Genomic DNA, 22,561 nt, shown 5'->3' on the forward strand with positions numbered 1-22,561 from the left:
CCTGTTCTCTGAGGTAGAGGCATCCAGCATCCCTTTGATTGTCACCTGTAAAACCTTGACAAAAATAAGTCAAATTTATTATTTCAAAATAAAAAGTTGAGCAATAATTTACAGAGTTTAAAACAAAGCTACAAGAGTCTAAAATAACATGGTTTCCAGTGATGAAAAATATCTTTTAGGGGATTAATATCATAAAACTGGAAAAAATAAATGAGCTTTTGTGTGCACAAGCTTTTCTCTAGATGTGAAGCAGAAGCAGCAAACTTCAAAGCAGATACAGTACTTAATTTTGCCACTCCATAAAACAGCAGAACATGCTTGGTATCTGCCTGGAGTTTTCCTCTTATTCTTGCAGATATTTCAAGAATCTGGGCCAATTTGCTATAGAAATCCTGCCTGCCAGGGTGTTATTTTAGACACAAAGACACAACGCTAGATGACAGGATACCAGTCAGTCACTGGGACCAAGGGTTCAATTCACACATAACATCTAACTAGCTGGTGTTGCCTTACAGACCAGAAATCATGACCTAAAGCACAGTTTCTCAAAATGTCTCTAGGTGGCAACTTACTCTCCTTTCGAACTAAACAGCAAAAATGGTCCATTGTTTCCTGTTTTTCCTTCATCTAGGAATATTTATTGAATAGTGTCAGATTAGCTGACGTGTACCTCAGGAAACCTTCCTGTGCTTTTTAGATGCTGTTTTTTATCTCTGTTATCCTATTTAAACTGTGGTTGGAAGACAAAGAACATCTAACCTTAAGATTACTAAAAATGGATCAAAAAATACAGTGGCCACATGATGCAAAGAGCCGAACCATTATAGTTTAGTCTTGATTCAAATTTGTTTGAAACATTTTGATGGGGGAACAGTACATGATCTTGCACAAAGTGCTGCTATAATTGTCTACTAGGAAAGCAGGCCTTACCTAAGGCAAACAGACAGGTTAGTGATAACGCTTTATAATAGTTTAGAGTCAGTGAAAAGACATACGTTGCTTGGGTTGGCCTTGCCTGAGACAAACTCATGTGAATATAGATTTCCTCCCTTGGTTTTCTGTTCTATTAATCCTGGTTGCATCTAGCATTGCTTTCAACATAGACATATGAGAAGGGTGTCTTTCTCCAATTACATAGTTCAGCTAGTACACTCCAGCTAGGAAGTACATTACATTCCATTATGTAAAAGTCTTTCAGGTTAATGCAATACTTCTAAAGTCTAACCTTAAGAAGGAATTATTATGCAAGCACCTTGTTAACATGACAGGCATCAGCTCACTCTGCAGCTTTATGCAGAAACAAAACACAATACTTAGGGATGAAACAGGATGAATTTCATGAACTGTGCAATACTTCTCTCCCCATACCCATAGTTATTTTTAGTTCTAGAGAATTTTGTCACAACACTAGCATAATAGAGCCCCTCAAAATGCCACTAAGGAAAACCAACAGCACATACAACATTAAACATTTCACCTTAAAACACTACATAGCTATCTATGAGATACTTTGCAAATTAAAACTACTTAGAACATACTAGTGCACTAGTGCAAGGAGAAAACTACTGTACAGCAGAACAGTTCATGAGTGTTTTATACAAAGAGCAGGAGATAGCCTTTTGGACTGGTAAGAAACCAGTAAAGGGCTTCAGGCTGCCCAGTGATCTTGGAACAGACCTGCAGAATTAGGTTTGGGGGTTTCTGTTTGTCTGCTTCTGTCTCTGTGACCTCCTGCCAAAGTTCTCTTTTTTTCACACGCACTACTAAAACGTGGCAGATCTCCTTACATAGACCCATAGCTAGGCTGATTACGTCCTTGGGGGGGGCTTCACAATGGTCCTTTGGCCTCCGGCTTTGTTGTGTAAGCAGTAAGTTAAAAGATCACACATTATGTCTCATCAGGCAAACCTGGAAACAGTTGATGTGAAACAGGTTATGTGTAAGCACTTTTAGTTCTGTTGCTTTATTTTAAAGAGAAAATACAGATGACAAATACTATTAAGAATCCAGCTAATATGTTCTGGCTAACTAACTTTGGGTTTAAAGTTTAGCGGTCTGACTTTAAAATCCATGTAAATGAATGATACTCAGGCAACATCAATAGGATAACAACAATTTATGTTTTTGTACAATTATTACAACATTTTATTATGCTTTATTTTTTCATAGTTATTTTACAGAGGACTTGAACTCGATTGTCCTGCCGTTCAGCATATCAAGATCTGTTTGAGGACTAAATAGTTAAGATATGATTGTGTAGTCCATCCTTTTGCAGAGTATTACACTAGATAGGAGAAACACAGCGTTTCACAATCGCTGGTTATTTCTCAGCTTGGGAGCAGCGGGTTGCCCTGGCCTCACGCAGAAGCGGTGTTTCCAGGCTCCTCAGTTCCCTCCACTGAAGGCGCCAGGCATCCCGCTGCCTGGCTGCTGACCACCTGCACAGCAGGGCGATCACTTCAGTAGTACAGGCTTCGTGAAAAAAGTACTAAAACAGCACATGGCTGCTTCCATGTCCGTGATTTTCAGTGCGAGTAGCCTTGGCAGGAAAAATTCCAGGCACTCCTCAGCCGGAGCGGGCACAGGACCGCCTGCAACCGGGACTGCAGCACCCGCACCCGAGCACTGCAGCGACCCCAGTTGCTGCGATCTCAGTGAAAAACGGATATCGAGGGCATTCGCATGTATGCCATGACAAGTTACTGGTGTCTGCTGAGCGAGGGCATTCGCATGTATGCCATGACAAGTTACTGGTGTCTGCTGAGCAAAGATAACCCTTCATGTCGCATTAATTCACACGCATATAGCTTTATGGCCAAAAAGAGAACTAAAGAGCCCCAGAAAGGCCGTTTCGCTCCCAGGCGCGGGGCCGGCGCCCAGCCTGCCGCCGCCGCGCCCCCCTCACGGCGAGGCGGCGCCCGCCTGTGCCCCGGGCGGCCGCCCTGCCTCCGGGCAGCCCCGCGGAGCGGCCGCGCCTCGCCTCGCTCCGCCCCGGCCCGCCCGAGGCCGGAGCGCGGTGAGGGGCGCAGGGCTGCGAGCGGCGCGGGCGCGCAGGTGAGTCGCCGTCTGCGCATCCCCCCCCCCCTTACCCGCCGGGCGGCGGCCCGTGTGGTTGCGCACTTCAGGTGCGTGCTCGTGAGGGCGTAAAGCTAAAAAACAAAACAAAAAAAAAGGAAAAAAAAAGAAAAAGTGTGGTTTAAGGGAAGCTTTTGGTCGCTAACGGAGCCGCCCCCTCACGGGGGCTGGTGGCGCGCGTTCACCTCAGCCGCCCGCCATGGTGGCTGCGCGCCGGCTGCCGCTGACTGGGGCCCCCTGCCGCGGGGCCCGCCGCCCCCTGGGTCTCTCCGCAGCCTCGGCTGCGCTTGGCCGCGAAAAAACACGAGCTCGGCGTTACCTGCCGGGTGGCGCGGGCGCGGGGGAGCCCCCCGGTCCCCAACGGTCGCACCTGACTGGAAACGGGCGGCCGTTACCGCCCTGAGCGGCCCGCGTGGCGCTTGGGTTGGAGTAAAAAGCAGGAGTCGGTTTGCTCGGCCTGTCCCCACAGGGCCGGGGATGAGCGGCGCCAGCTGCTCTGTATCCATGTTTCTGTCTCTAGTTCCACCTGCAGGCTGACGGGGAAAACTGCAGATGCCTTTAAAGTGTCTTTTTGGAGGGCTCAAGCTACCCGAAGTGTGGAAAACCAGCCCATAAAAGCGCGATTTAGCGGTTGGAGACTTTTTTTTAGGGGGGGAGGGCTGTCAGTTGTGGTGTTGCTTGTCCTCTCGGGAGCGGCGGTGCTGTTTTCAGCAGTCCTGGAGCAGGTATTCCCGGTTGTTCTAAGCCAAAAAAAAGTACTGCTAGCTGGTATCGGGTCCAGTGCACATTTGCCTTTCCTGTGCCTCTGACACGATGTCTGTGTTTCCTAAGCAGCTGAGAGGCAACTTGTTAGTCTCTCATTTTTTAATCTGAGATAATCAAGAGACTTCATTTTTCCAGAGTTGACCAAGTGCAGAGATGTTGGGATATTGAGGGAAACTAAGCAAAAAAAAAAAAAAAAAAAAAAAAAAGTTATAATGTGTATATAACTCAATTATATTAAACAAGACCTGTCCTCTGGTATTCTTATTCATGGCAATTACTTAACATGGCTGCGTAAGTGGTAATCAATCAGGACAGACCTTGGGCACTGAAAGATAGCCCTGAACTCAGAAGGCCACAGGGAAAATTTAAATTATTAAATTTTCAAGACCTTGGCCTCTCAACAGATTGAAAACTGAACAGGACAAATATATGGTAGCTCTTTTGTATATGTGTTAGCACAGCTAGTGTGCTAGAAACAAAAATGTTTTCCTGTTGTATTAATAAGACTATGTAAGAATAAAACATCCTTCAGAATAAAACAAGAACAACACAGGAACAGTTCTGTATGTCAGAGTGAATAGCTGAGCTTTAGCCAACTCTATCACAAAGTGGGAAAACAACACGTAATGGAGCCGATCAATTCCTGTTTTTGAAAAAAAAAAAAAGCATAACAGGTCACTTAATGATATGCCATTTTGTTTTCTTCTTGCTTTTGTAGGACATGGAAGACCAGGAACTGCCGTATGTGCTAATTGACTGTATAGGAGGGAAACATGGAGTATATGAGGACCACACTGAATTTCTGAAGACACGTTTTTGCCTTATCACCATGAAAGAATATCTTGAAAACAAGAAGTTTCTTGGCGAAAAGATCAGAGCTATTTTTATGTGGTATCACAAGCCTGTTATTGATGAAGAGCTGCTCCAGAGCCTGCCTAACTTGAAAGTAGTTGCAAGCTCTGGGGTGGGAATAGATCACTTGGACCTGAACCTCCTCTCCAGCTTTGGTGTGAAAGTGTCCAACACTCCATTTGTTGTTTCCACGGACACTGCAGACTTGGGAGTTGCTTTGATGCTGGCGTCTGCCCGGAGACTTGTGGAAGGTAATAAATGGAATGGTTTTAGTCTTTTTGTAGAAAGACTGACTCTTCAAAATATACCATTAAAAAAATGTGTCCTGAGGTAAAAATAAGCTTAAAATAAAAATATAGAAAAATCTAGGGATGAGAAAAGTTAAGATAAATCTGTCTTGCTGCCTATAACTTAAACACAGTGCATACAATTTCCCCACAGACATAGCAGCAAGATAGATATATTCCTTCTTCCAGACGCATGTAATTCAGATCTCTTCTACATCAGCCCATAACCATTCCCTCATGCGGCTCATTCACTGCAGTCTTGCTTTTCAAGTTCTGATGAAATGGAATATTTGCAAGAGCCCTGAGACCTGTCTTTAAAGCAAGCTGACACGTATTTGAGTCATTGTGAACAAACTCTCCAGAAATCTATCCACCGTGCTCTGTGTTTCCTTTCTGTGCCAGCTTTGGCATATCTTCAAGATGGCTGGGAATCATGTTTTGGCCTTACTGGCAGTCTTTCAATGATACTACAACTTGTATTTCTTCAGTTACACAATGCAGTATCTCTAATGTAGGTGACACCCATGACACTACGAGTTTCATTAGCCTTGTTGGCCAACCACCATGAGTTGCCTCGCCAACGGCCTGTTGCTGAGGTGCCAGTTAATGGGACGGAAATTGGTACAGCAGGCAGAGAGAGATGACAAGCGGGTTTGTGATGCATGTCAAAGTGAGATTGCAGCTTTGTCCTACCTTCCTTGTCTTCCAAAGGGGGGGGGGGGGGGATGTTTCTGTCCTAAGCAAGAAATGGATTTAAGAAATCATGTTGCCAGTGCAACATTATTCACCTCTTGGTCAGAAACACAGTAACAGTAAGGTATGGTTCCTCTGCTTCTGTGTTATTATAGAAAAGTAAGCAATGGTAACCAGATGCCAAGGATCATTCAATTCTTACATGACATTTTTTTTCTTTTTTTCCTTCCCCCAAGGCTATCAGATGGCAGTTTCCCCTGACACTGAATATTTCCCTGCTGACTGGCTGGGAGTTGAAGTTTCTGGAACAGCTCTAGGGATTATTGGAATGGGCACCATTGGCTACAAAGTGGCTCAGAGGGCCAGAGCCTTTGACATGAAGATTTTGTACCACAACAGGAACCAGAGGTAAAAACGTATACAGCTCCATGGAAAGTGTATTTTGTCAGTGCTTTTAAAAATTACTTGTACCTCTGGCTGTCTTGTTGTGGCTTAGTGCCACAGTACCTGAGCAGGACTGGCCCAGAGATAGTGTCCAGGTTCAACCAAGAGCCCAGATCATCAGGCAAGTTCATGGCGATGAGGCAGATCTGAGGTCAAGCCAGGAAGTCAATCTGCAGATCAGGTCCCGTGATGGCTAGGCAGGGCTGTGGTGACAGGGCCAGGCTGAGGCCAGGCTATGCAGTCAGCTGTGTTGGTCAGGATCAGGATCAGGCCCAGTGAGGGTAACCAGGGTCAGACACAGCCCTGTGATGGCTGGGCAGGGCCGTGGGGCCGGGGCTGGGCTGAGGCTGGGCCAGGCAGTCAGAGCACAGGTTGGGTGCAGATCAGTGGGGCCTGTGGCCAGGCAAAGGCACAACTGTGGCAGCGTTGGAGACCGGCATTGCTAGGGCAGCGGCTGATGGCCCTGGGCTGGGCTGAAGAGGGGTCCTGGGCCTTGGGGCAGGGGTTGGGGGAGGCCTTAGGGGAGGCTAGGCAGGGACATGCCAAGGCTAATGTTGCCCTTGGGGCCCTGACAGTAACTGTCTTCTTATTGGCTATTAATGTTAAGTGGCAAGATACATATGCTTGCTTCAAGAGGGTCATTAATTGCACAGTTTATACAAAAACAAAGTCCGAAGAGAGTAGAACTGGTAGATCTCGCTGATCTCCCTGTGAATCAGTTTCCTGAGCCTTTCCATAGTGTCAGTGACTTCTCAATAGATTGAGTCGAATAGGGCTCCAACAGGACGTAACTCCTGTGACTAGTGTCTAGGAGGGACCCAGGTGTAAACAACTTATCTTTTCCAAATTATCTGTCAATAAAGGGAGCAGCACTTGCCAGCCTTTTGGCTGTCCTCTATATGAAGTTTATGTGCCCTTCTGCATACCTGCCTCTTGGTAATCCACACTGGGAGCCCACTCAGATATGCTGTGGCTCCCATCAGGCCTGTCTGTGTTTTTTTTGCTGGAATCACATCAGGATACCGATGGGAGCAGGGCAGTACCTGCCCAGATCTTGTCCTGAAATGGGTATAAAGTGAAGGCAGAACCATATAGTTTCTGCGAACCAGCACTGATCCGCAGGTCAGACAGACTGCTATTGACTTAAATTTCTAAGGATTTAACCATTGCCCTGTTGTGTCTGTCTCAGCAATTTTCAGATGGGTTACTTTTCACAGGGAAGGGAGTTAACATCGAACATAAGAGTCTTGCATTTGGATTGGAAAAGAATCCTTGTTACAACCAGAAACTGTGCCACATACATTTGTTTTGTTATTTGTTGAGTGCATTTGTGTGGTACTCATTTCCCACTTTCCTTCCCCACAGATACAGTACTGCACATTTTTATACAAAGCACTTGATATTCTGGGAAACAGACCTTAACATTTTCTTTACTGTGTTTCAGCCAAGTAGCTAGCTAGCTGCTTCTCACTAAAGGAGAAGCAAGAACACAATTAAGAATCCATTTCTCTTACAGTAATTTGAATTTTTTCTGTAACTTTCTGCTTGCTACTGGAATTTAATTTTTTTTCCCCCCTCAGAAACAAGGAAGAAGAAAGTGCTGTTGGAGCTATTTACTGTAAAAAGATAGATGACTTGCTCCAGCAGTCAGATTTTGTGATGCTGGCTGTGACTCTGACTCCACAGACGCACAAACTGATTGGGAAGAGGGAGCTGGAGCTGATGAAACCCACAGCTACTCTCATTAATATCAGCAGAGGTGGGGTGCAAAATAAGTAGAGCTGCTTTATGGTTGGCTGGCAGTTATTAATTTTGGGGGTATTAAAAGTCCTGGGAAAACCCAACCCTAATATAAAGCCTGTCACTCTGAAATTTTCTGTAAAATCTCTTACTAGATTATTTAGAAGTCCGTGGCTGTGTCTTGGCAAAACTTGTAAGCATTTCCATAATTCTGAAGAGGTAGGTCTCTAAAATGTCACAGAGTTTAGAGTGCTGGAAGTCTATGTATACTTGCATAACCTCCTACTCAAGCCTTTTATTTTCTATCCTGTTAGTGCAGTGTTCTTGATTACATATATCAAGGTGGCACAGCCCACCCTGAAGACTGGCACTCTTACTTTGTTTTATGGTGCTATGTATGGCCTTTTAATATTTCTGACTGTCCAGCTCTGTTGCGAGTGCCCAAGGTTTCCCACCCATTTCCCATGCTCTGCTGCCACTTTTGCTTTGTGAACATCACTAGTCCTACTATTTGTCTGAACACTGTGCCAGGAAAGGTGGCAAGAGATCTGTAAGGAATATGAAAATGAGAATATCTTTTTTATTGTAATCCAGGTCTGGTTGTGGATCAGGATGCTTTGGTGGAAGCCCTTCAAAACAAAGTTATTAAGGCAGCTGCTCTGGATGTGACATACCCTGAACCTTTGCCAAGGTAGAACACTCATTCAAGTTAAATCTAAATGGGTGTGTGCGCTTCGAAATAAGTTTGTCAGCACGTGTGAGGTTATATAATTTTTATAGTTATTAGTAGACGTACATAATGCATGTGCACTAGTCCTGCTGGAATGATGTGTCCAATTCTTCAGTCCTAATTCTTCAGTCCTGGGCAAACAAGATTCATGCTGACCTATCTGAAAGGTTTGCTGCCTAAAAACTGCAGGTGTTTGAACTCCACTTGGAATACGTGTGAATCATGTAATTAGTTTTTGTTTGTAATTATTATTTTAAATATGTCCCTGGCTCCTTTCAGGTTCTGAAATAGCACATAAATGCTCTGTGAGTGACTACTTCAGTATTTCTTTCCTTTTTCAGGGATCATCCTTTGTTAAAGATGAAGAACGTTACAATAACTCCTCACATTGGAAGTGCCACTAAGGAGACGCGTCGCCTTATGATGGAAAACATGACTGAAAACATACAAGCTGCTCTTACAGGTCTTCCTATCCCTAATGAAGTGTTACTGTAAAGTGGCTTGCATTTAATGATGATGTTAGTAGTGTTTATTCTGAAGGGAGGGAATGGTAGCTCGATCACTCTTCATGTAATTAGCCCATGATCATGTAATTAGCCTCTGTGTGTTACACAGATAAAACACAGAAGTATAATGCATAGTTTTAATTTATTTAAAAAACAAAAAGTGATTCTGTGTAGAAAACTGGAGCGTTTGATCCTGAACTTAAACAAAAAAATCGAAAGTCCAGAATTTTGTGTTGGTGTGATTTATTTTTCTTGCTTTCTTTTGAAAGTGCAGATCATTCCAACACTGAATTGAAAGACATTTAACTCATTACATGACCATATATTCTAGTGCCACTAATGAATGACATTACACAGCAAACTGCAGACTGGCTGTTCTGAAGATCTCTGATGCCAGCAGTAATGCACAACTGGGGACTTGTTTGCAAGGCTTTTGCTGGTATAACCCTTTAATGCAAATATAGCTTATGTCAGGAACCAGATTTATATTTGCTTATAGGCTAAATCCGTTATCCAAATAATATAGCCTGAGCATAGGTTATGTCTGCACAGGGCTTGGGGTTAGCTTAGCTGTGTTGGCTGGGAGCATGATTTAACCCCTGCGTACACAAAGACATAGTCCCAAATTACACTGCTGTGCCAGCAAAACCGGCCTTGGGAGTCGTGGTCTCCTGCGTCCGGCCTCCTCCGCTACAGTCACTCCCCCGCACTGCTTACGTTACATACATAAGAGAAAAATAAGAGAGAAACCAAAAACCAGAAAAACAGCCCTTCCACGGGCTGGAGCGCCGCCGCTCGGCGGCGGTGGTGGGGGTGGTGGTGGGGGTGCCGCGGCGGCCCCGCAGCAGCTCCGCCCCGGCCCGGCCCTGCCGCGGGCTCGCGGTTACCGCCGCCTCCGCCGGGGGCGCTACGGCCCCGCCGCGGAGCCGGGCCGAGCCGAGCCGCGCGGGGCCGGGCCGGGCCGGGCCGGGCCGCTGCGGGACTATGTGGGGCGTCCGGGCCGCGGCGGCGGCGGCGGCGCGGGGCGGGCGGGCGCTGCGCACGTCCGCCGCCCTCGGCGGCTCCCGGAACCTGCTGAAGAAAATGTTGCACAAAACCAGGTAGGTGCCGGGCCGCGGGACGCCCGGGGCTTGAGGCGCTTCCTGCGGGCCGCCCGGCGGGCTCCGACGGGGCCTGCAGGCCGCGGGACGGGGCCAGCGGCCGGGCCACGCCCATGCTCCCGGGCACCGGCGGTTTGTGCCATCGCGCGGTGAAAACCCTCTCAAGGCTAAAACGCAGCCTGGTGTAAGCAGGGATTGACGCACGCCCTCAAAGCATTAAGCACTGTAAACCGACCTTGCAAACAGCAGCGTCAGGTATCTCTAGGGTTGTGATAAAGGCATTTTAATACTTCACCAAGTTATATCGCTCCCTAAAGAAACATTAGTTTTTTTGCTTCCCCCCACCACCACCACATAAAGCTTTTTCTGTGTATGGGAAGCATTGCGTCCTGCATACCCCGCCTAAACAACTCCTAGATACTATGTGGAAACATGAAAGTTTGTAGGCATAAAATCTAGTGGTGATGGGGGGGTATGTCAGTATGTTTTCAGGCAGGTGACATTTTAATTGCACGGGGTGCCCATCGTTTCTCTGAATTGCTTAAAGATAAAAAATGCATTCCTTTCCCTTTTCCAAAAGAAAGAAGTTCTGGTACAACAGCCCTGCCCTGGAATCTAAAATGGTAAGTACAAGCTTTTAAAGTACCGTGTTTACCTGTGCTAGGAGGCACAAACTTGTACTTCCGCCAGCTCCCGTAACTTTGGGAAAAGTATTTAGTAGAGAAGTAGTGGGATTTTATGAATAAACACTAGCGGTCCAGTTTTACTATGATGTGCCATGATTGCTGTTTGGAGCAGTGCTGCCCTCCCCTCCTCCTTAGCCATTTTCTTCTCTGTGCCATTCTTTTATGTGCATCAGCACCAATGCTTTCGTGCACACTGTTGAGCCTATATCAGAGAACTGATCCATATTAAAAATTTATATACTTGCTTAGTATTAATCTGGATCGCTTTCCAAGTATGACTCCCAACGAGGCTGGGAACATATCACTTCTCAGCACAAAGAAGAGGAATCACTACAAGAAAACCCTGCAGCTGGAGGGCCACAACTTCCTCTGTAAATGGCACTGCTGGCTTATGTCAGCTAAAACAACTGTGAAACGGTGGCTAACTGAAAAAAAGTTATTTTTAGGTAAAGTACAGCATTGTGGTCTGCTTCTATAATTAGGCCTGTTCAGCTGCAGAGGTAAAAAATGCAGAATGATATTCCAAATGGAACTGAAAGATGTTCCGGAGCCGATTATTGTAAGCTCATAATTAAACTGAAGAATATTTTTTTTTCTATGTCCGATTGGCAGGAATTATTATTTTTGCCTTGTTTTTTTCTACAATAGTATGGGGCACAATGTTCCACTTTTTGGTATTCCCTATGTGCTTTTATTTCTTTTTCTGCAGTTATAGGGTTCATGGATATGGTTCATAGCTTTAGCTTTTTTACTCTCTTACTGCGGTATGCTGTAATTTTTGAGGCTTTTGGCTTATGTAGATGCTGTAAGTCTCCTGGGGAAGTAGTCTTGCAGTACATGGTATATAGTATACAGCACTACATGAGTAGATGTTCTGTGGATCATTTTGGAAGAAACATCCATGGCATGATTGCTTGTGACTGCAAGGAACTACTAGGCTCGATGACCCCAGAGAGCCTTTCCAGACCAGTTTTCCTATATTGAAAAGGATGGTGCCCATGCTACAAGAATCTCCGATTATAATTGCTTTGAATTCTTGCTGGTAGGAGACAAATTCTGATCAACAGTCTGCAGAGAGTTGTCCCAGTCACAGAATGACAAGCTTCTGAGTTTTTTTTGAGTTTAATTGCTTGATGGGTGCAGGTTTTTTAGTTTTACTTCTAGTTACAAATTATACTGTGCTCAGAGTTCTCTTTCTGGGCAAACCACACTGCAAAAATAAGTACATGAGACTTAATCTGGAAAACAAGTTTTTACATTTCTTCTTTGAACAACAGCAACGTTTTCTTGTTAATACCTGCTCTGTTTTGGAAAACTGAGCTACTGAGCTGTAAAAATAGCTACAAAGTATTAAAGAAAATAAGAAACCTTGACTGTAATAGGTGAAGATCAAAAGTTTTGTGAGGAGAAATACTCTTTGTGAGGAGAAATTCTTTAAATGTTTGATATATAAGACCTATATAAGGTCACAACAGCTGCAACAACAGCACTCTAAGATCATGCTTAGTAAAACTGTATATTATTGCCTAATATAAGTTTGTAGCTACTGACTAATGTATTTTTTTTGTTTTTTTTTTGAAGCTGTATAAACCAACCAAGTTGGCCTCTGTAATGAAGGATGACCAGATAAAAATTAGGAAAGAAGATAACATACGTTGCAGAGTCTTGAATAGTCTTATTTGTAAAGCTGTGACAGAGATGATGACTACCTGTGAAGTTAATCAAGAGCTTTATGACCTCAAGCTAGAAATCTGCAAGGCAAGTGGAAAAACTACAGTTTGTGTTGAGCCGCTCTGATTACACCTTAAGGCCCGTGCCGCATGCTGAGGGAACCCCCCTGGGCATCCTGACATGTGCAGGGGGCTTTGCCGCAGCGCTGCTAACTGTGGCACTAAAGATGAGATGCTGGGTTCACCTTACATGCTAGGAGAGCTTTGCCATTGTTGTACCAGTTTAGTAGTCCTTTGCCAGTATAGTAATGCAAATGTCATTTACTCCAACTAAATGGTGTTTTTTGCTGGCACAACCTTTCTTTCTGTTACGTGAACATGTATTACTCGCCTTGCCCCTTTCAGATGAAGGAGCCTGGTTTTAGCAACACAACTATGCCTTTCCCAGAGGCTTTTCTTGATGCAGCTGTGTGAGAGCTGATGCCTCCTTGTTCCCTCATCAGCTTCATTACACAGGCAGGAGGCTTAAGCAGGGCATGAGTTTAGTTCAAAAAATGGCAAGCCTAATAAAATGGCATTGGCAAACAGGGTTCCAGAAGAATTGGATATGTTTGTATATAGGTGTAGCTAGTGGTATAATTCAAATTTGAGGGGGAAGTTAAAACTGTGGTTCAAAACTAAGTCAGTTGCCACGTTCTTGTTTATTGTTTGTAGTTTTCTCTCCTACCTTTCTTGTATTGTTCAGATGAAATAATACCAAGATTTGTCTTAAAAACTTTATGGATTTAACTTTGTTGGTTAGAAGCACAGAAAAAGAATTGTACCTCATAGCTGCATCTGTGGCAAGGGGTTTGTCAGTTATGATAGAAACAGATCTTTATGTTGGTGGAATTCATTCTGCCTTCAGGCTAGTGATTTAAATTACATGGGTAAGGTAACCTTTTGGATACACATGTGCAGTGTCCCTCTTACATTATTTCTCTCTCTAGGGCTTTGGGGATTGCCTCTGCAACCCTAATGGCATGTTTACACTTAAATACTGGCTGGTGTAGACAAGCTGCAACACTTTGAGGAGACATTGCTGTAAAGGAAACAACAAATTTGACTTAAGAAATAAGGGAGAGAAAGAAACAACCTTCTTAAAAATATAGTACAGATATTTTTATAACTGCATAGTGCTTATTGTCCCTGCTGCACTGGGACATGGCAGAGACTCAGTCCTGTTTTATTCTTAAGCTAATTGTGATCTGATATCCTTATTTCCATTATCAAAAGAAAGCTCTTAGAAGGCTTTCTGCAATACATCGGAATTTGTTTTCTCATATTTAAAATTATACAGATAACAGATTTACAGTAATATAGATAAGAATCATGCTTCAGCCTTGATGCATCAAACTTTTATCCACCCAGTTACATTACTCATGTGATGATCAAGAAATGGCTTGTGTTGGGCTGGGGTGTTTATGTACTTTAATGTTAGGCTTAGTTTGGGAGATATGGAAGGCTGATCTTGCAACAGAAACAACCAGTTAGTGATCATTGTTAGTAATTACTTTTTCAGTGAGCGGTGGCTTTCTCAAAAAAGGAGTTCTTTGGTGGTGGACAACAGTCATAATCTACCCTGGTGTGTGAGGACAGTCCATTCTGTCCTAAAATAATTGCCCCAGGAAAAAGTAGGTGCTGTCAGTTTATCAACAGCAGACTTGATGGTCATGCAGTTTTCATTCCTGGGAATATCCTTACTCTGCGTTGGCTTCTTCTGCTAATGTTTGTAGACAGCTATTTGTTTGAAGAGTTAGCCCCTAGACTAGGGGACTTCTTGATCTCTGAACTGTGCCTTTAATTAGTAGTTTATGCTTTTCCCTCCCTCATTCTCAACTCTTCTTTGGTTGAGCTAGACAGGTTAATAGATTGGCTTTGTGGAAGTTTGCTGAATGTACTCTTACAGTGAGAAGTGTTTTTTAAGACACTGCTAGATGAGATGAATGACAGTTATGGGAATCTAGCAGAATTCAATCGATGTTTAAAAAGTGTCGTCAGGAAGGTAATCAGTCTACTTCATGTTGTGCAGAGGCAGAAGCATATGTGTTTTCAATTGCATACATGACAGCTATTTCTGTGAATATCGAAACCAAACTCTAGGTGAGAACAAACCAGACATTGTCACAGTTCCTTCTTTAGCAGAAACGTACACTTTTCAACAACTATATTCCAACATAGCATGCAATAAATAGTAATTCTGGACTATTTGTGATGGTAGTAGCATGGCATTCAGTAAACATAGCCCTGTCAATAACATATAAGTGTTGAAGGACTTCTTCTCCATTTAAGGGGGTGATTAGGCAGTGATTTTCCTAAATTAAGAAGTACCTTCAGATACAGAATGTGAATCTTACTCAGTGTTGAACCATGCTGCTGTAAGGGTCCTTTATCATTTTGGTTCTTAAGAGCAGGGTGGGAGAAAAGGTTCTCCTAAGCATTTATATATCTAAATTGGATTGTTGCATGTTTATTTATGGAGTGGATGCTTTGTTGTATATGAAACGTGTGTATGTATATGTGTACACACACACGGAGGTATATATGTATAAATTTAAAAGAAGGTTTGCCTATTTGCAGGTGTCCATGGCATCAAAGTTTTCAGCATGTCGTATTTACTGGAACCCTTCTTCTACTACAGAGAAAGACAGTTATGTTGAAAGTGTACTGCAGAAGAGTGCTCCACGTATACGGTACTGCTATACCATAAACTGTTACACTACTTCATAAATTCATAGCCATGTACTATATTAATAACATTTCTTAAGTATTCCTAACAATCTAAATCTGACTTGTTGGGATACTTTAAGTTCTTAGATACTTGGGGTCAGAGTATCTCCTGTGATGAGCCTCACAGGGATGGATGGCAGTCCCAGGCCAGCTGTGAATTCTCCTTTTGGGGCATAGCTGGCTTACTTGGCTTCTGCGCTTACCTCGGTTTGGACTGGGCTGAGCAGAAAGAAAGAGGAGTTTCACTAAAGTGTGGTTTCATTGCATTAGTGGTGGTGTTTTGGGCTTACCAGGCCCTACAATAGGCTAGGATGTGTGCTGCACAAGAGAGAACTTCTGGATACAAGAAGTGCCTCCTTCCAGATTCACTCTGCAATTCTGATAGCTGGGAACAATTCGGATTTTGTTTTTCACAGAGCCATTTTATCACAGTGGGGTTTTTTTGCCCTTAAATCTCAATTAACTTTTCTGTGCATTTTGTCGTCCTTACGTTTTATTTTTTCCTCGCCTGTGTTTAATTCAATAGAATTGCTCTGAATATACAAACTAACATCTTGCATACAGAAAACTTTGCAAGTATTGCTCGTACCATGTCGCATATGTAAGGTGTCTTTTAGCTTGCATTTTTATTTAACAAGCTAAAACTGTCCTGGATTTTAATTCTGGAAATGACTTACTAATAGTACATTCCAAACAGCGGACCTCCAGAAAGGATGACCAATATTACAGAAATCCTTCACAATACTGATACCAAAAAATAAGTGTAAGGATACTGCCAGGTACTGTGATACTTTTGCCTGTTTTTGGCAGAGGGGCCAGTGAGTTTTCAGGATATTATAGAGATTTTGTTCTCTTCTTCTTCCCTTGCTTACCCTGTGCTATCCAGTCAGTTTGTTGGGAGCATCAGGACTTCACCCCTTGGGGAAGGTGGCATTGGAGCATACTTAAAGAGCCATTTCCTTCTCCCCTGTTTTCCAAGACTGTGTAACTCCCACACCAGCACAACGCCCTCCTGTACTCCCAACCCGCGACCCAGTAACCAGATATGGGTGGCAGCTTCCACACTTTGAGAAGGAGTGTTGCTGGCTGGAGAAACGATGAAGGGGGCATATCCATCCCTCCTGCAGACAGCACGGGGGACTGGTTTTCTTGCCGCACTGTGAGGGCTGTAACCTTCAGCTGCTCTTGTCCCTACAGAGGGGTTGAGCAAGCCAAATGGAGTGGGGAAAAAGTTAGGCCAACTTGTGTGTACAGGGGACTAAAGTGATACCCAGCAGGATCTGCAGCTAATAGTTTTAGTATTTAATATTTATAATGATATATATTCCAAGTTGAGGTTCTGCAATGATATATTGCTGAGCCCTAACCTGAATGAATACCCTTCAGGTACCCTTTTTACCCTGTGAGGGTAAGACCCTATCCTTAAACTTTCACTACTGCTCTAATGTAATTTAATAACAAATATTTTACCTGTCCTGGAGATGTTGTACTATTAATCAAAACATGTGAATGTTCTATTTTTGCCAGGTATCTTCTGATGAGTCATCAGATTATAGGAAATGTACCCCCAATAGTATTTATAAAAGACAAAGAAGCAGCAGCTTTAAAAAAGGTAACTGTAATCCTTGACTCAACGTACAAATATCACTGTATGCATAACATGATCACTTAGCACATCATAGTGCTTAGGAATACAGAGAGAAGTGATAATTCAATTGCAATAGCAATTTACATTAGAAATCAGTCTTGGTTTATAACCTTTGCTCTTCATGTTCCAAAGCATTTTGGCAAAGAATCTTTAGTAATACCGATGCATATATTCAGTGTAAAAGAATCCTTCTGGCTATATCCTCAAGAATTTTGCTATGTTACAATTTCTCAAATGAAATATTTAGGGAGACTTGTGACAGATAATTAAGTGAATTAAATAAACTAAATGGCCTAAAAAATGAAATTACACTCTCAGGGTAGCCAGTTATCTCCTGTCTGACAGAGACTACTGTAGGAATGAGGTCTGAGGAACTGTCCTCCACATTTTAAACATTACATGTTCTTAAAATGCCTTTGAATCTAGTTAGTGATTTTGTTCTTGTTGTTGTTTACCCCAACCTTTTTCCATCTATGAATTGTTAAAACATTTCTGGGGAAGTGCATATCATTGCATAGAGGATTAAGCTCACTGAGACTATTATTATTATTGTTTTTTAGAATCTTCAGTGTTCCACATCTTCTCTCAAAGTGTTGATAAACTAGCAGAAATATTTCTGGAATAATGATGTTTTCTAGAAATTTGCTCTTATTAGGACTGTGACGGGAGACCTTTTTTAAGTGGTGAGATTTACAAAACAGAGAAATGACATTGATGAATGGAATTTCATAACAAATGGCTCCTCAAGCTATTTTTGTGAATTTAGGGCACAGAAATATGAATATGCTCATTTCAACCAATGTTCTTTAAAGTGCCTTATTCTTAGATATATTACTATTACTACTAGCATATGCAGTTGCTAGTAATGACTCATGGGCTCATACAGTGCATATTAGCAGCCTGGAAAGAGATAATGAGAACTTCATTACTCTCTAGAAATGCAGTGAACTGCTTGAAATTTCTTTGATCATAAAAATTCTGAAAGAATTTCATGCCAGTACTGATCCACAGTCTGAATTTTTTTCCTCTGCATTAGCATCAACAAAAAGCACAAGAACAAAGATGACCTAAACACTTATGAAAGCTGCTTGTATTCATTCTTATGCCCCCCCAGCTCAGTACAAGAATTTCTACACAATCTACTTGTGATTATGAAGGAACCTGGTCATTATTCTTATTGTTATTAGCCTATCTAGATGGAGCAACAATATTTTTGCAGGTCCTACTTTTCAGGTTTGTTATTATGGAACCTGTTCTGTTAATCACTGTTTCCCAGCCTTCTTTAAATGACCACCTGTTCTTTTTGAAGAAGAAGAAAACCCCTTGGACGACTTTGCCTTCAAGTTTCAGTGCAGAGGCACCTTTCTTGGTGCTAAGCTAAGCTAACTACACAAGACAAGTAAAAAATCTTCCTTATGCAGTTCCTGTCAGTGAATGGCACTAGGAAATATGTAGATGGGTCATCTTCTCATGCTTTGCAGACTGTGTGATTTGAATAATCCACAAGTCTGAATAACAGGGCTTTGAATAATGTAGCTGAAACTGATTTTTAAGTGTGGCAAGACAGGGAAAGACCATCCAATTCAACTCCAAGAAGAAGAATAGCACCTTGAATTAGAAGGGAAGTGATGTAAAGAAAAGTAGGAATAAAGATTTCAAATGAGATAAAACTTTCACAAATAAACGCAGTCTGTAAGCGTCAGATTCACTAGATTTGTAGCACTTACCATGATGTTAAAAGGGAGCTGGGAAAACTGTTCAATATTTACATGGGATAGAGGCAAAAACTTCCAGAAAGAGGGAAGAAGGGACAAAAATCCCTGCATAAGGATGTTGTTAAAAAGAATTTGCAAGACTGAAGTAAAACCAAATGAAAAAAATATGTTCAGAATATGCATAAGACAAAAAACTTGGCATGGATTGATTATGCTATTTGGTTTAAAATTCCCAGGCCAGAAGGATAGATATATGCTGACACTCTCGTAGCCTAAAAAGTGCACGAAATCTGTTGAGTGATCCAACTCATCTCATAGCCGGTGAAAAATTATACTATAACATACATTTCACAGTAGCTATTTAAATGAAAATGGAGGAAAAGGCTATTTTGAAATTGTTCTGCTAAATATCCCGTACATGTAGAAAAGAAATTATTATTTACCATTTGATACTTGTCTATTTCTTCTGTAGATGTGAAAAAGGAAATTTAGTAGAGGGCCTTTAATATGTATTGTCTTCATGTGTTTACAGATTGATGAATTATTGTCAATTGCTGATTTTGGTTCTCCAGAAGAAGAAGAAAAGTTACTTCAAAATGATTCCAGGTGGGCTTTTAAAATCAAAATTGGGCAAGTGTCTGTTTTCATCAGTGTTTGCCAACTTAAATTGAGTATTATTTGATGTGATAAAAAGTGTATTTTAATTAGATGTGTTATTATTTTTATGTCAGAGTTCAGTAAAGTGGTCTTAAGAGGAAATACAAAGTAGAAGAGAGAGAGTTTATAGAAGACCTTACCCCAGTAAGGCACCTTGGCTTTTAAAAAGATCATTTGGGCCTTTTGTAACAGAAAAAGCTATAGAATAACTGAGGACAAAACTAATATGTAACCATCCCAGAAATTATATGTAGAGGATGGCATTTTATTTTGTGTTTCAGCTTTGTTTACGAATGTTACACTCATTCATTAAAACTAGGAGAAAATATTTCTTATTGTATGTGCTCTGGTTTACTTTTATGTTTTAGCACTGAGATATTTTTATGGTCTGTTTTGTCTTTGGTTCTTCTGCAGAGGTGCCTTGCTGCAGACCACAAGTTTGCAAATACAGAAAGGGAAAATCTACTTTTTATATTTAAGTGGACCTCTGTTAAGCTGTGGAGAATAACTGAATTGTCACTTGTAACAGCACAACGTATAGGCTTTTAGAAGCTATTAACCCATAAGGTGATATCAAAACATAGTCTCAGAAATCAGCCGTGTCTGACCTCTCTACTCTGAGTGATGTGGTCATGGGATTTGTCACTTGTGGACCCAATACTTGTTCTGGTATTGGTATCATTAATTTGATGAGAGCAATATTTCTAGAACTTCTTAGAATTCAGGACTCAATGTGTTTGCAGTAATTAAATTTTAAAAATGCCTCATAGCAGTAATTGTCATTTCTTACTTCCTTGTGTAGATAAAAGCCCTATGTTTACCAGCATAAATATACCATTAGCCTATCCATTTGACATCTTCTATTCCGTTATAAGTTTGGGTTGTTGTACATGTACATCAGTCCAGTTTACTGATACATCTCCTTAGGTTAATAAAACATAACTTTTGCATTCTTCTGTGAGGGATTTTTGGCTCTTAGGGATTGGGTTGAACAAGCTATTAGAACAGTGAGTATGTGGACTGGATACTCTTGAAGCCCACAAGAGTCTTCCACTCGTGTGCTGGCTTCTCTTAGTGAAAATGACTGTCATCTTTTGTGCCGTAATGGCTCACAGGACTGTTCATCAGGTGTAAATCAGAAATAAATTCTGAGGGGAAATCACAGTTGGGACAGACTTTGCCACAGGGCACCTAGCAGCTTGCTCGGTTTGTCTCATGGAAATGCTTAGGTCTGGCCTAAGGCAGTGCACTGTTTCATGTGTCCTTTTGATGTGTTCTGGGCATAGACTGTTTTTCTTCTATTCCTTAGACAAGTGGGAGTAGTCTAACTTCCTTGGGGCTCCCAGATCCAGTGCTAACTGTCATCTGTGCACACCTTTTCCTAGAGCACAACATTAGCAGCTCTGGCTTACAGGGATATCTTTTCAGGGACAAAGGATTGGTAGCAGTGGACAGGCATATAGACTTTGACTGGCTTTGACATCTTCCTCATTCTTTATTTAGCTGGGTACATTTATGGCTGGAGTACAATAAAACTTTTTTTTAAATGAAAGTATGTTGTACATCCTCCTGAGTTTCTCAGATTGAAGCTTTTAAAACTGAAGTTTGTTCATCATCTGGGTAATCTGCTCTTCTGCAAATCCCACTCTCTGTAATAGCTAGAAACAAGATGTTTCACCTGGAATGTAATTGCTCTATTGGTTTCCCACCATAAAATCTGTTGACATGTTGACAAGCTTATTCACAGCTTATCCTTGGACACTTAGCTCAATGGTAGCTCTTTCTCCTTGACATGGGGAGCACAATGCCAAACACAGTGAATTAATAAACTCCAACTGGAAAGTCCAGTTTATTTGTGGGTTACCCAAACTGCCACAATTAACATTGCTGCTTAAAATATACACAGAGGGAAAAAAAAATCTTTTCCTTTTCACAGTAAACCAGACTCTTCAGCTACAGAATCTTCAGATTCACCCATCCGGTCTAATCTTTTTGGTATTGATCATGAACTGCTGAATAAACAGATAATGGAGTACAAAAGACTGAAAGTGTCAAAAGATACGGAAGGCATTGCCTGGATGGAACAGCAGGAGCAGCAGCTGTCTATGATTCAGAAGAAAATGAAAAAGAAGAAAGTAAGGAATCCCCCTGATGATGACGTTACACCACAGAAATATTTACTGGACAAATATGAAGCTGATTACTTGGATGACAACACTGAATCAATCTCTGATTATGAGCTGGAGCATGAATTGCAGGAAGAAGTAAACAAACTGGAGGCAGATGATGGCAAAACTGAAAGTCAACCTACTGTTAAACTGAAGTGAGAAAGCCACTCCCTTTAAAATGGAGACTGTCAATAGCAAAAAAGACTGCCATAGATATGGAAAGATTAGTTTTATACAGTCTGTTCACCACTTCCTCTTTGAAACTAACAGGTTTGCCACACATGCTGAGGTTTGCTAGCAGAAGTTATGTAAGCAGAATGAAAATGATGTTTGCGATGCTTTGTTAAGAACCTTTCAAGCCACTGTAGTTGTAAGAATTTCGGCCAGAGAGCAGTTTTCCAGCAACAAAATATACATTGGGCAGCACTGTGAGTTAAAACTTCTTGCAGTTCTCTTGGTTATTTCCAATAATTTTTTTCTTGTTTCTGTGTAACTATTAAAAAAAAAATTGGGGGTTGATTTGGATAAAAATAATCATAAAATGATGGTCCCTGTTTTTCTAAGGACAGGAAGGAAGAAGGAAAGCAGAATAATGACAATGGAGTTCAAAAAGCAGCCTTCGGTGCACAGAGACTTGGATGTTGTATTCTGCAGAAAACCTAGTGTAATGGGGCTCTTTCCACAAGATGGTGAAACCCATTGAGATGGTGGCAAATAAAGTTACAATCCTGAAAGAAAATCAATTAATTTATGTCACTATTTGGAGATCTACAGTTGTGAAGAGGGGGTTGCAACCAGAAAAGGACTGGGAACTCCTCATCTATCTGGTAAAATAAGGCAAAGCACTGACCATTACTGAAAAGAATATATTGAAAACTAAAGCAGAGAAAAGGCAGCAAAGAAGCAGAGTCAGAGACTGATCTGAATGCTCTAGTAACTATTTAAGATTTTTAAAAGGGTAAGGAATCGTATGAGAAGCAAGAATAAAGCTCACTGACTCAAAGCAAGTACAAATAATAGCATGAGTGTATAGTCAGAAAGGCTGAAGCTGCAAGA

General features: G+C 41.9%; 2 protein-coding genes across 3 annotated transcripts; both read left to right on the plus strand.

The window, feature by feature from the left end:
- The first annotated feature begins 2,902 nt into the window (after positions 1-2,902).
- LOC112992543 (probable 2-ketogluconate reductase) lies at positions 2,903-9,318 on the plus strand. The gene is made up of 6 exons (XM_026115705.2): positions 2,903-3,054; positions 4,559-4,943; positions 5,909-6,080; positions 7,697-7,875; positions 8,451-8,547; positions 8,928-9,318. The coding sequence occupies exons 2-6, from the start codon at positions 4,562-4,564 to the stop codon at positions 9,079-9,081; spliced, it is 984 nt and encodes a 327-aa protein (XP_025971490.1). The 5' UTR covers positions 2,903-3,054; positions 4,559-4,561; the 3' UTR covers positions 9,082-9,318.
- A 629-nt stretch (positions 9,319-9,947) lies between these two features.
- Positions 9,948-22,248, plus strand: RBFA (ribosome binding factor A). Of its 2 annotated transcripts, none has more exons than XM_026115693.2 (7): positions 9,948-10,192; positions 10,773-10,815; positions 12,460-12,636; positions 15,168-15,280; positions 16,845-16,929; positions 19,213-19,286; positions 21,274-22,248. In XM_026115693.2, the coding sequence occupies exons 1-7, from the start codon at positions 10,077-10,079 to the stop codon at positions 21,662-21,664; spliced, it is 999 nt and encodes a 332-aa protein (XP_025971478.2). In that variant the 5' UTR covers positions 9,948-10,076; the 3' UTR covers positions 21,665-22,248. The 2 variants fall into 2 exon arrangements, with proteins under 2 accessions (XP_025971478.2, XP_025971479.1); XM_026115694.2 differs by having other exon boundaries at positions 10,059-10,192; positions 10,777-10,815.
- Positions 22,249-22,561: the final 313 nt, after the last annotated feature.

The sequence above is a fragment of the Dromaius novaehollandiae genome, chromosome 2, assembly GCF_036370855.1.
Source record: "Dromaius novaehollandiae isolate bDroNov1 chromosome 2, bDroNov1.hap1, whole genome shotgun sequence".
In the NCBI taxonomy this organism is placed as follows: domain Eukaryota; kingdom Metazoa; phylum Chordata; class Aves; order Casuariiformes; family Dromaiidae; genus Dromaius; species Dromaius novaehollandiae.

What these genes read in the sequence shown, in the direction of transcription:
- LOC112992543 (XM_026115705.2), top strand. Translation starts at nt 4,562, where the DNA reads ATGGAAGACCAGGAACTGCCGTATGTGCTAATTGACTGTATAGGAGGG. An exon ending in TGCCCGGAGACTTGTGGAAG is followed by an intron (nt 4,944 to 5,908) that starts GTAATAAATGGA and finishes CCTTCCCCCAAG; the next exon opens with GCTATCAGATGGCAGTTTCC. An exon ending in TCTCATTAATATCAGCAGAG is followed by an intron (nt 7,876 to 8,450) that starts GTGGGGTGCAAA and finishes ATTGTAATCCAG; the next exon opens with GTCTGGTTGTGGATCAGGAT.
- RBFA (XM_026115693.2), top strand. Translation starts at nt 10,077, where the DNA reads ATGTGGGGCGTCCGGGCCGCGGCGGCGGCGGCGGCGCGGGGCGGGCGG. An exon ending in TCAAGCTAGAAATCTGCAAG is followed by an intron (nt 12,637 to 15,167) that starts GCAAGTGGAAAA and finishes GCCTATTTGCAG; the next exon opens with GTGTCCATGGCATCAAAGTT. An exon ending in AAGCAGCAGCTTTAAAAAAG is followed by an intron (nt 16,930 to 19,212) that starts GTAACTGTAATC and finishes ATGTGTTTACAG; the next exon opens with ATTGATGAATTATTGTCAAT.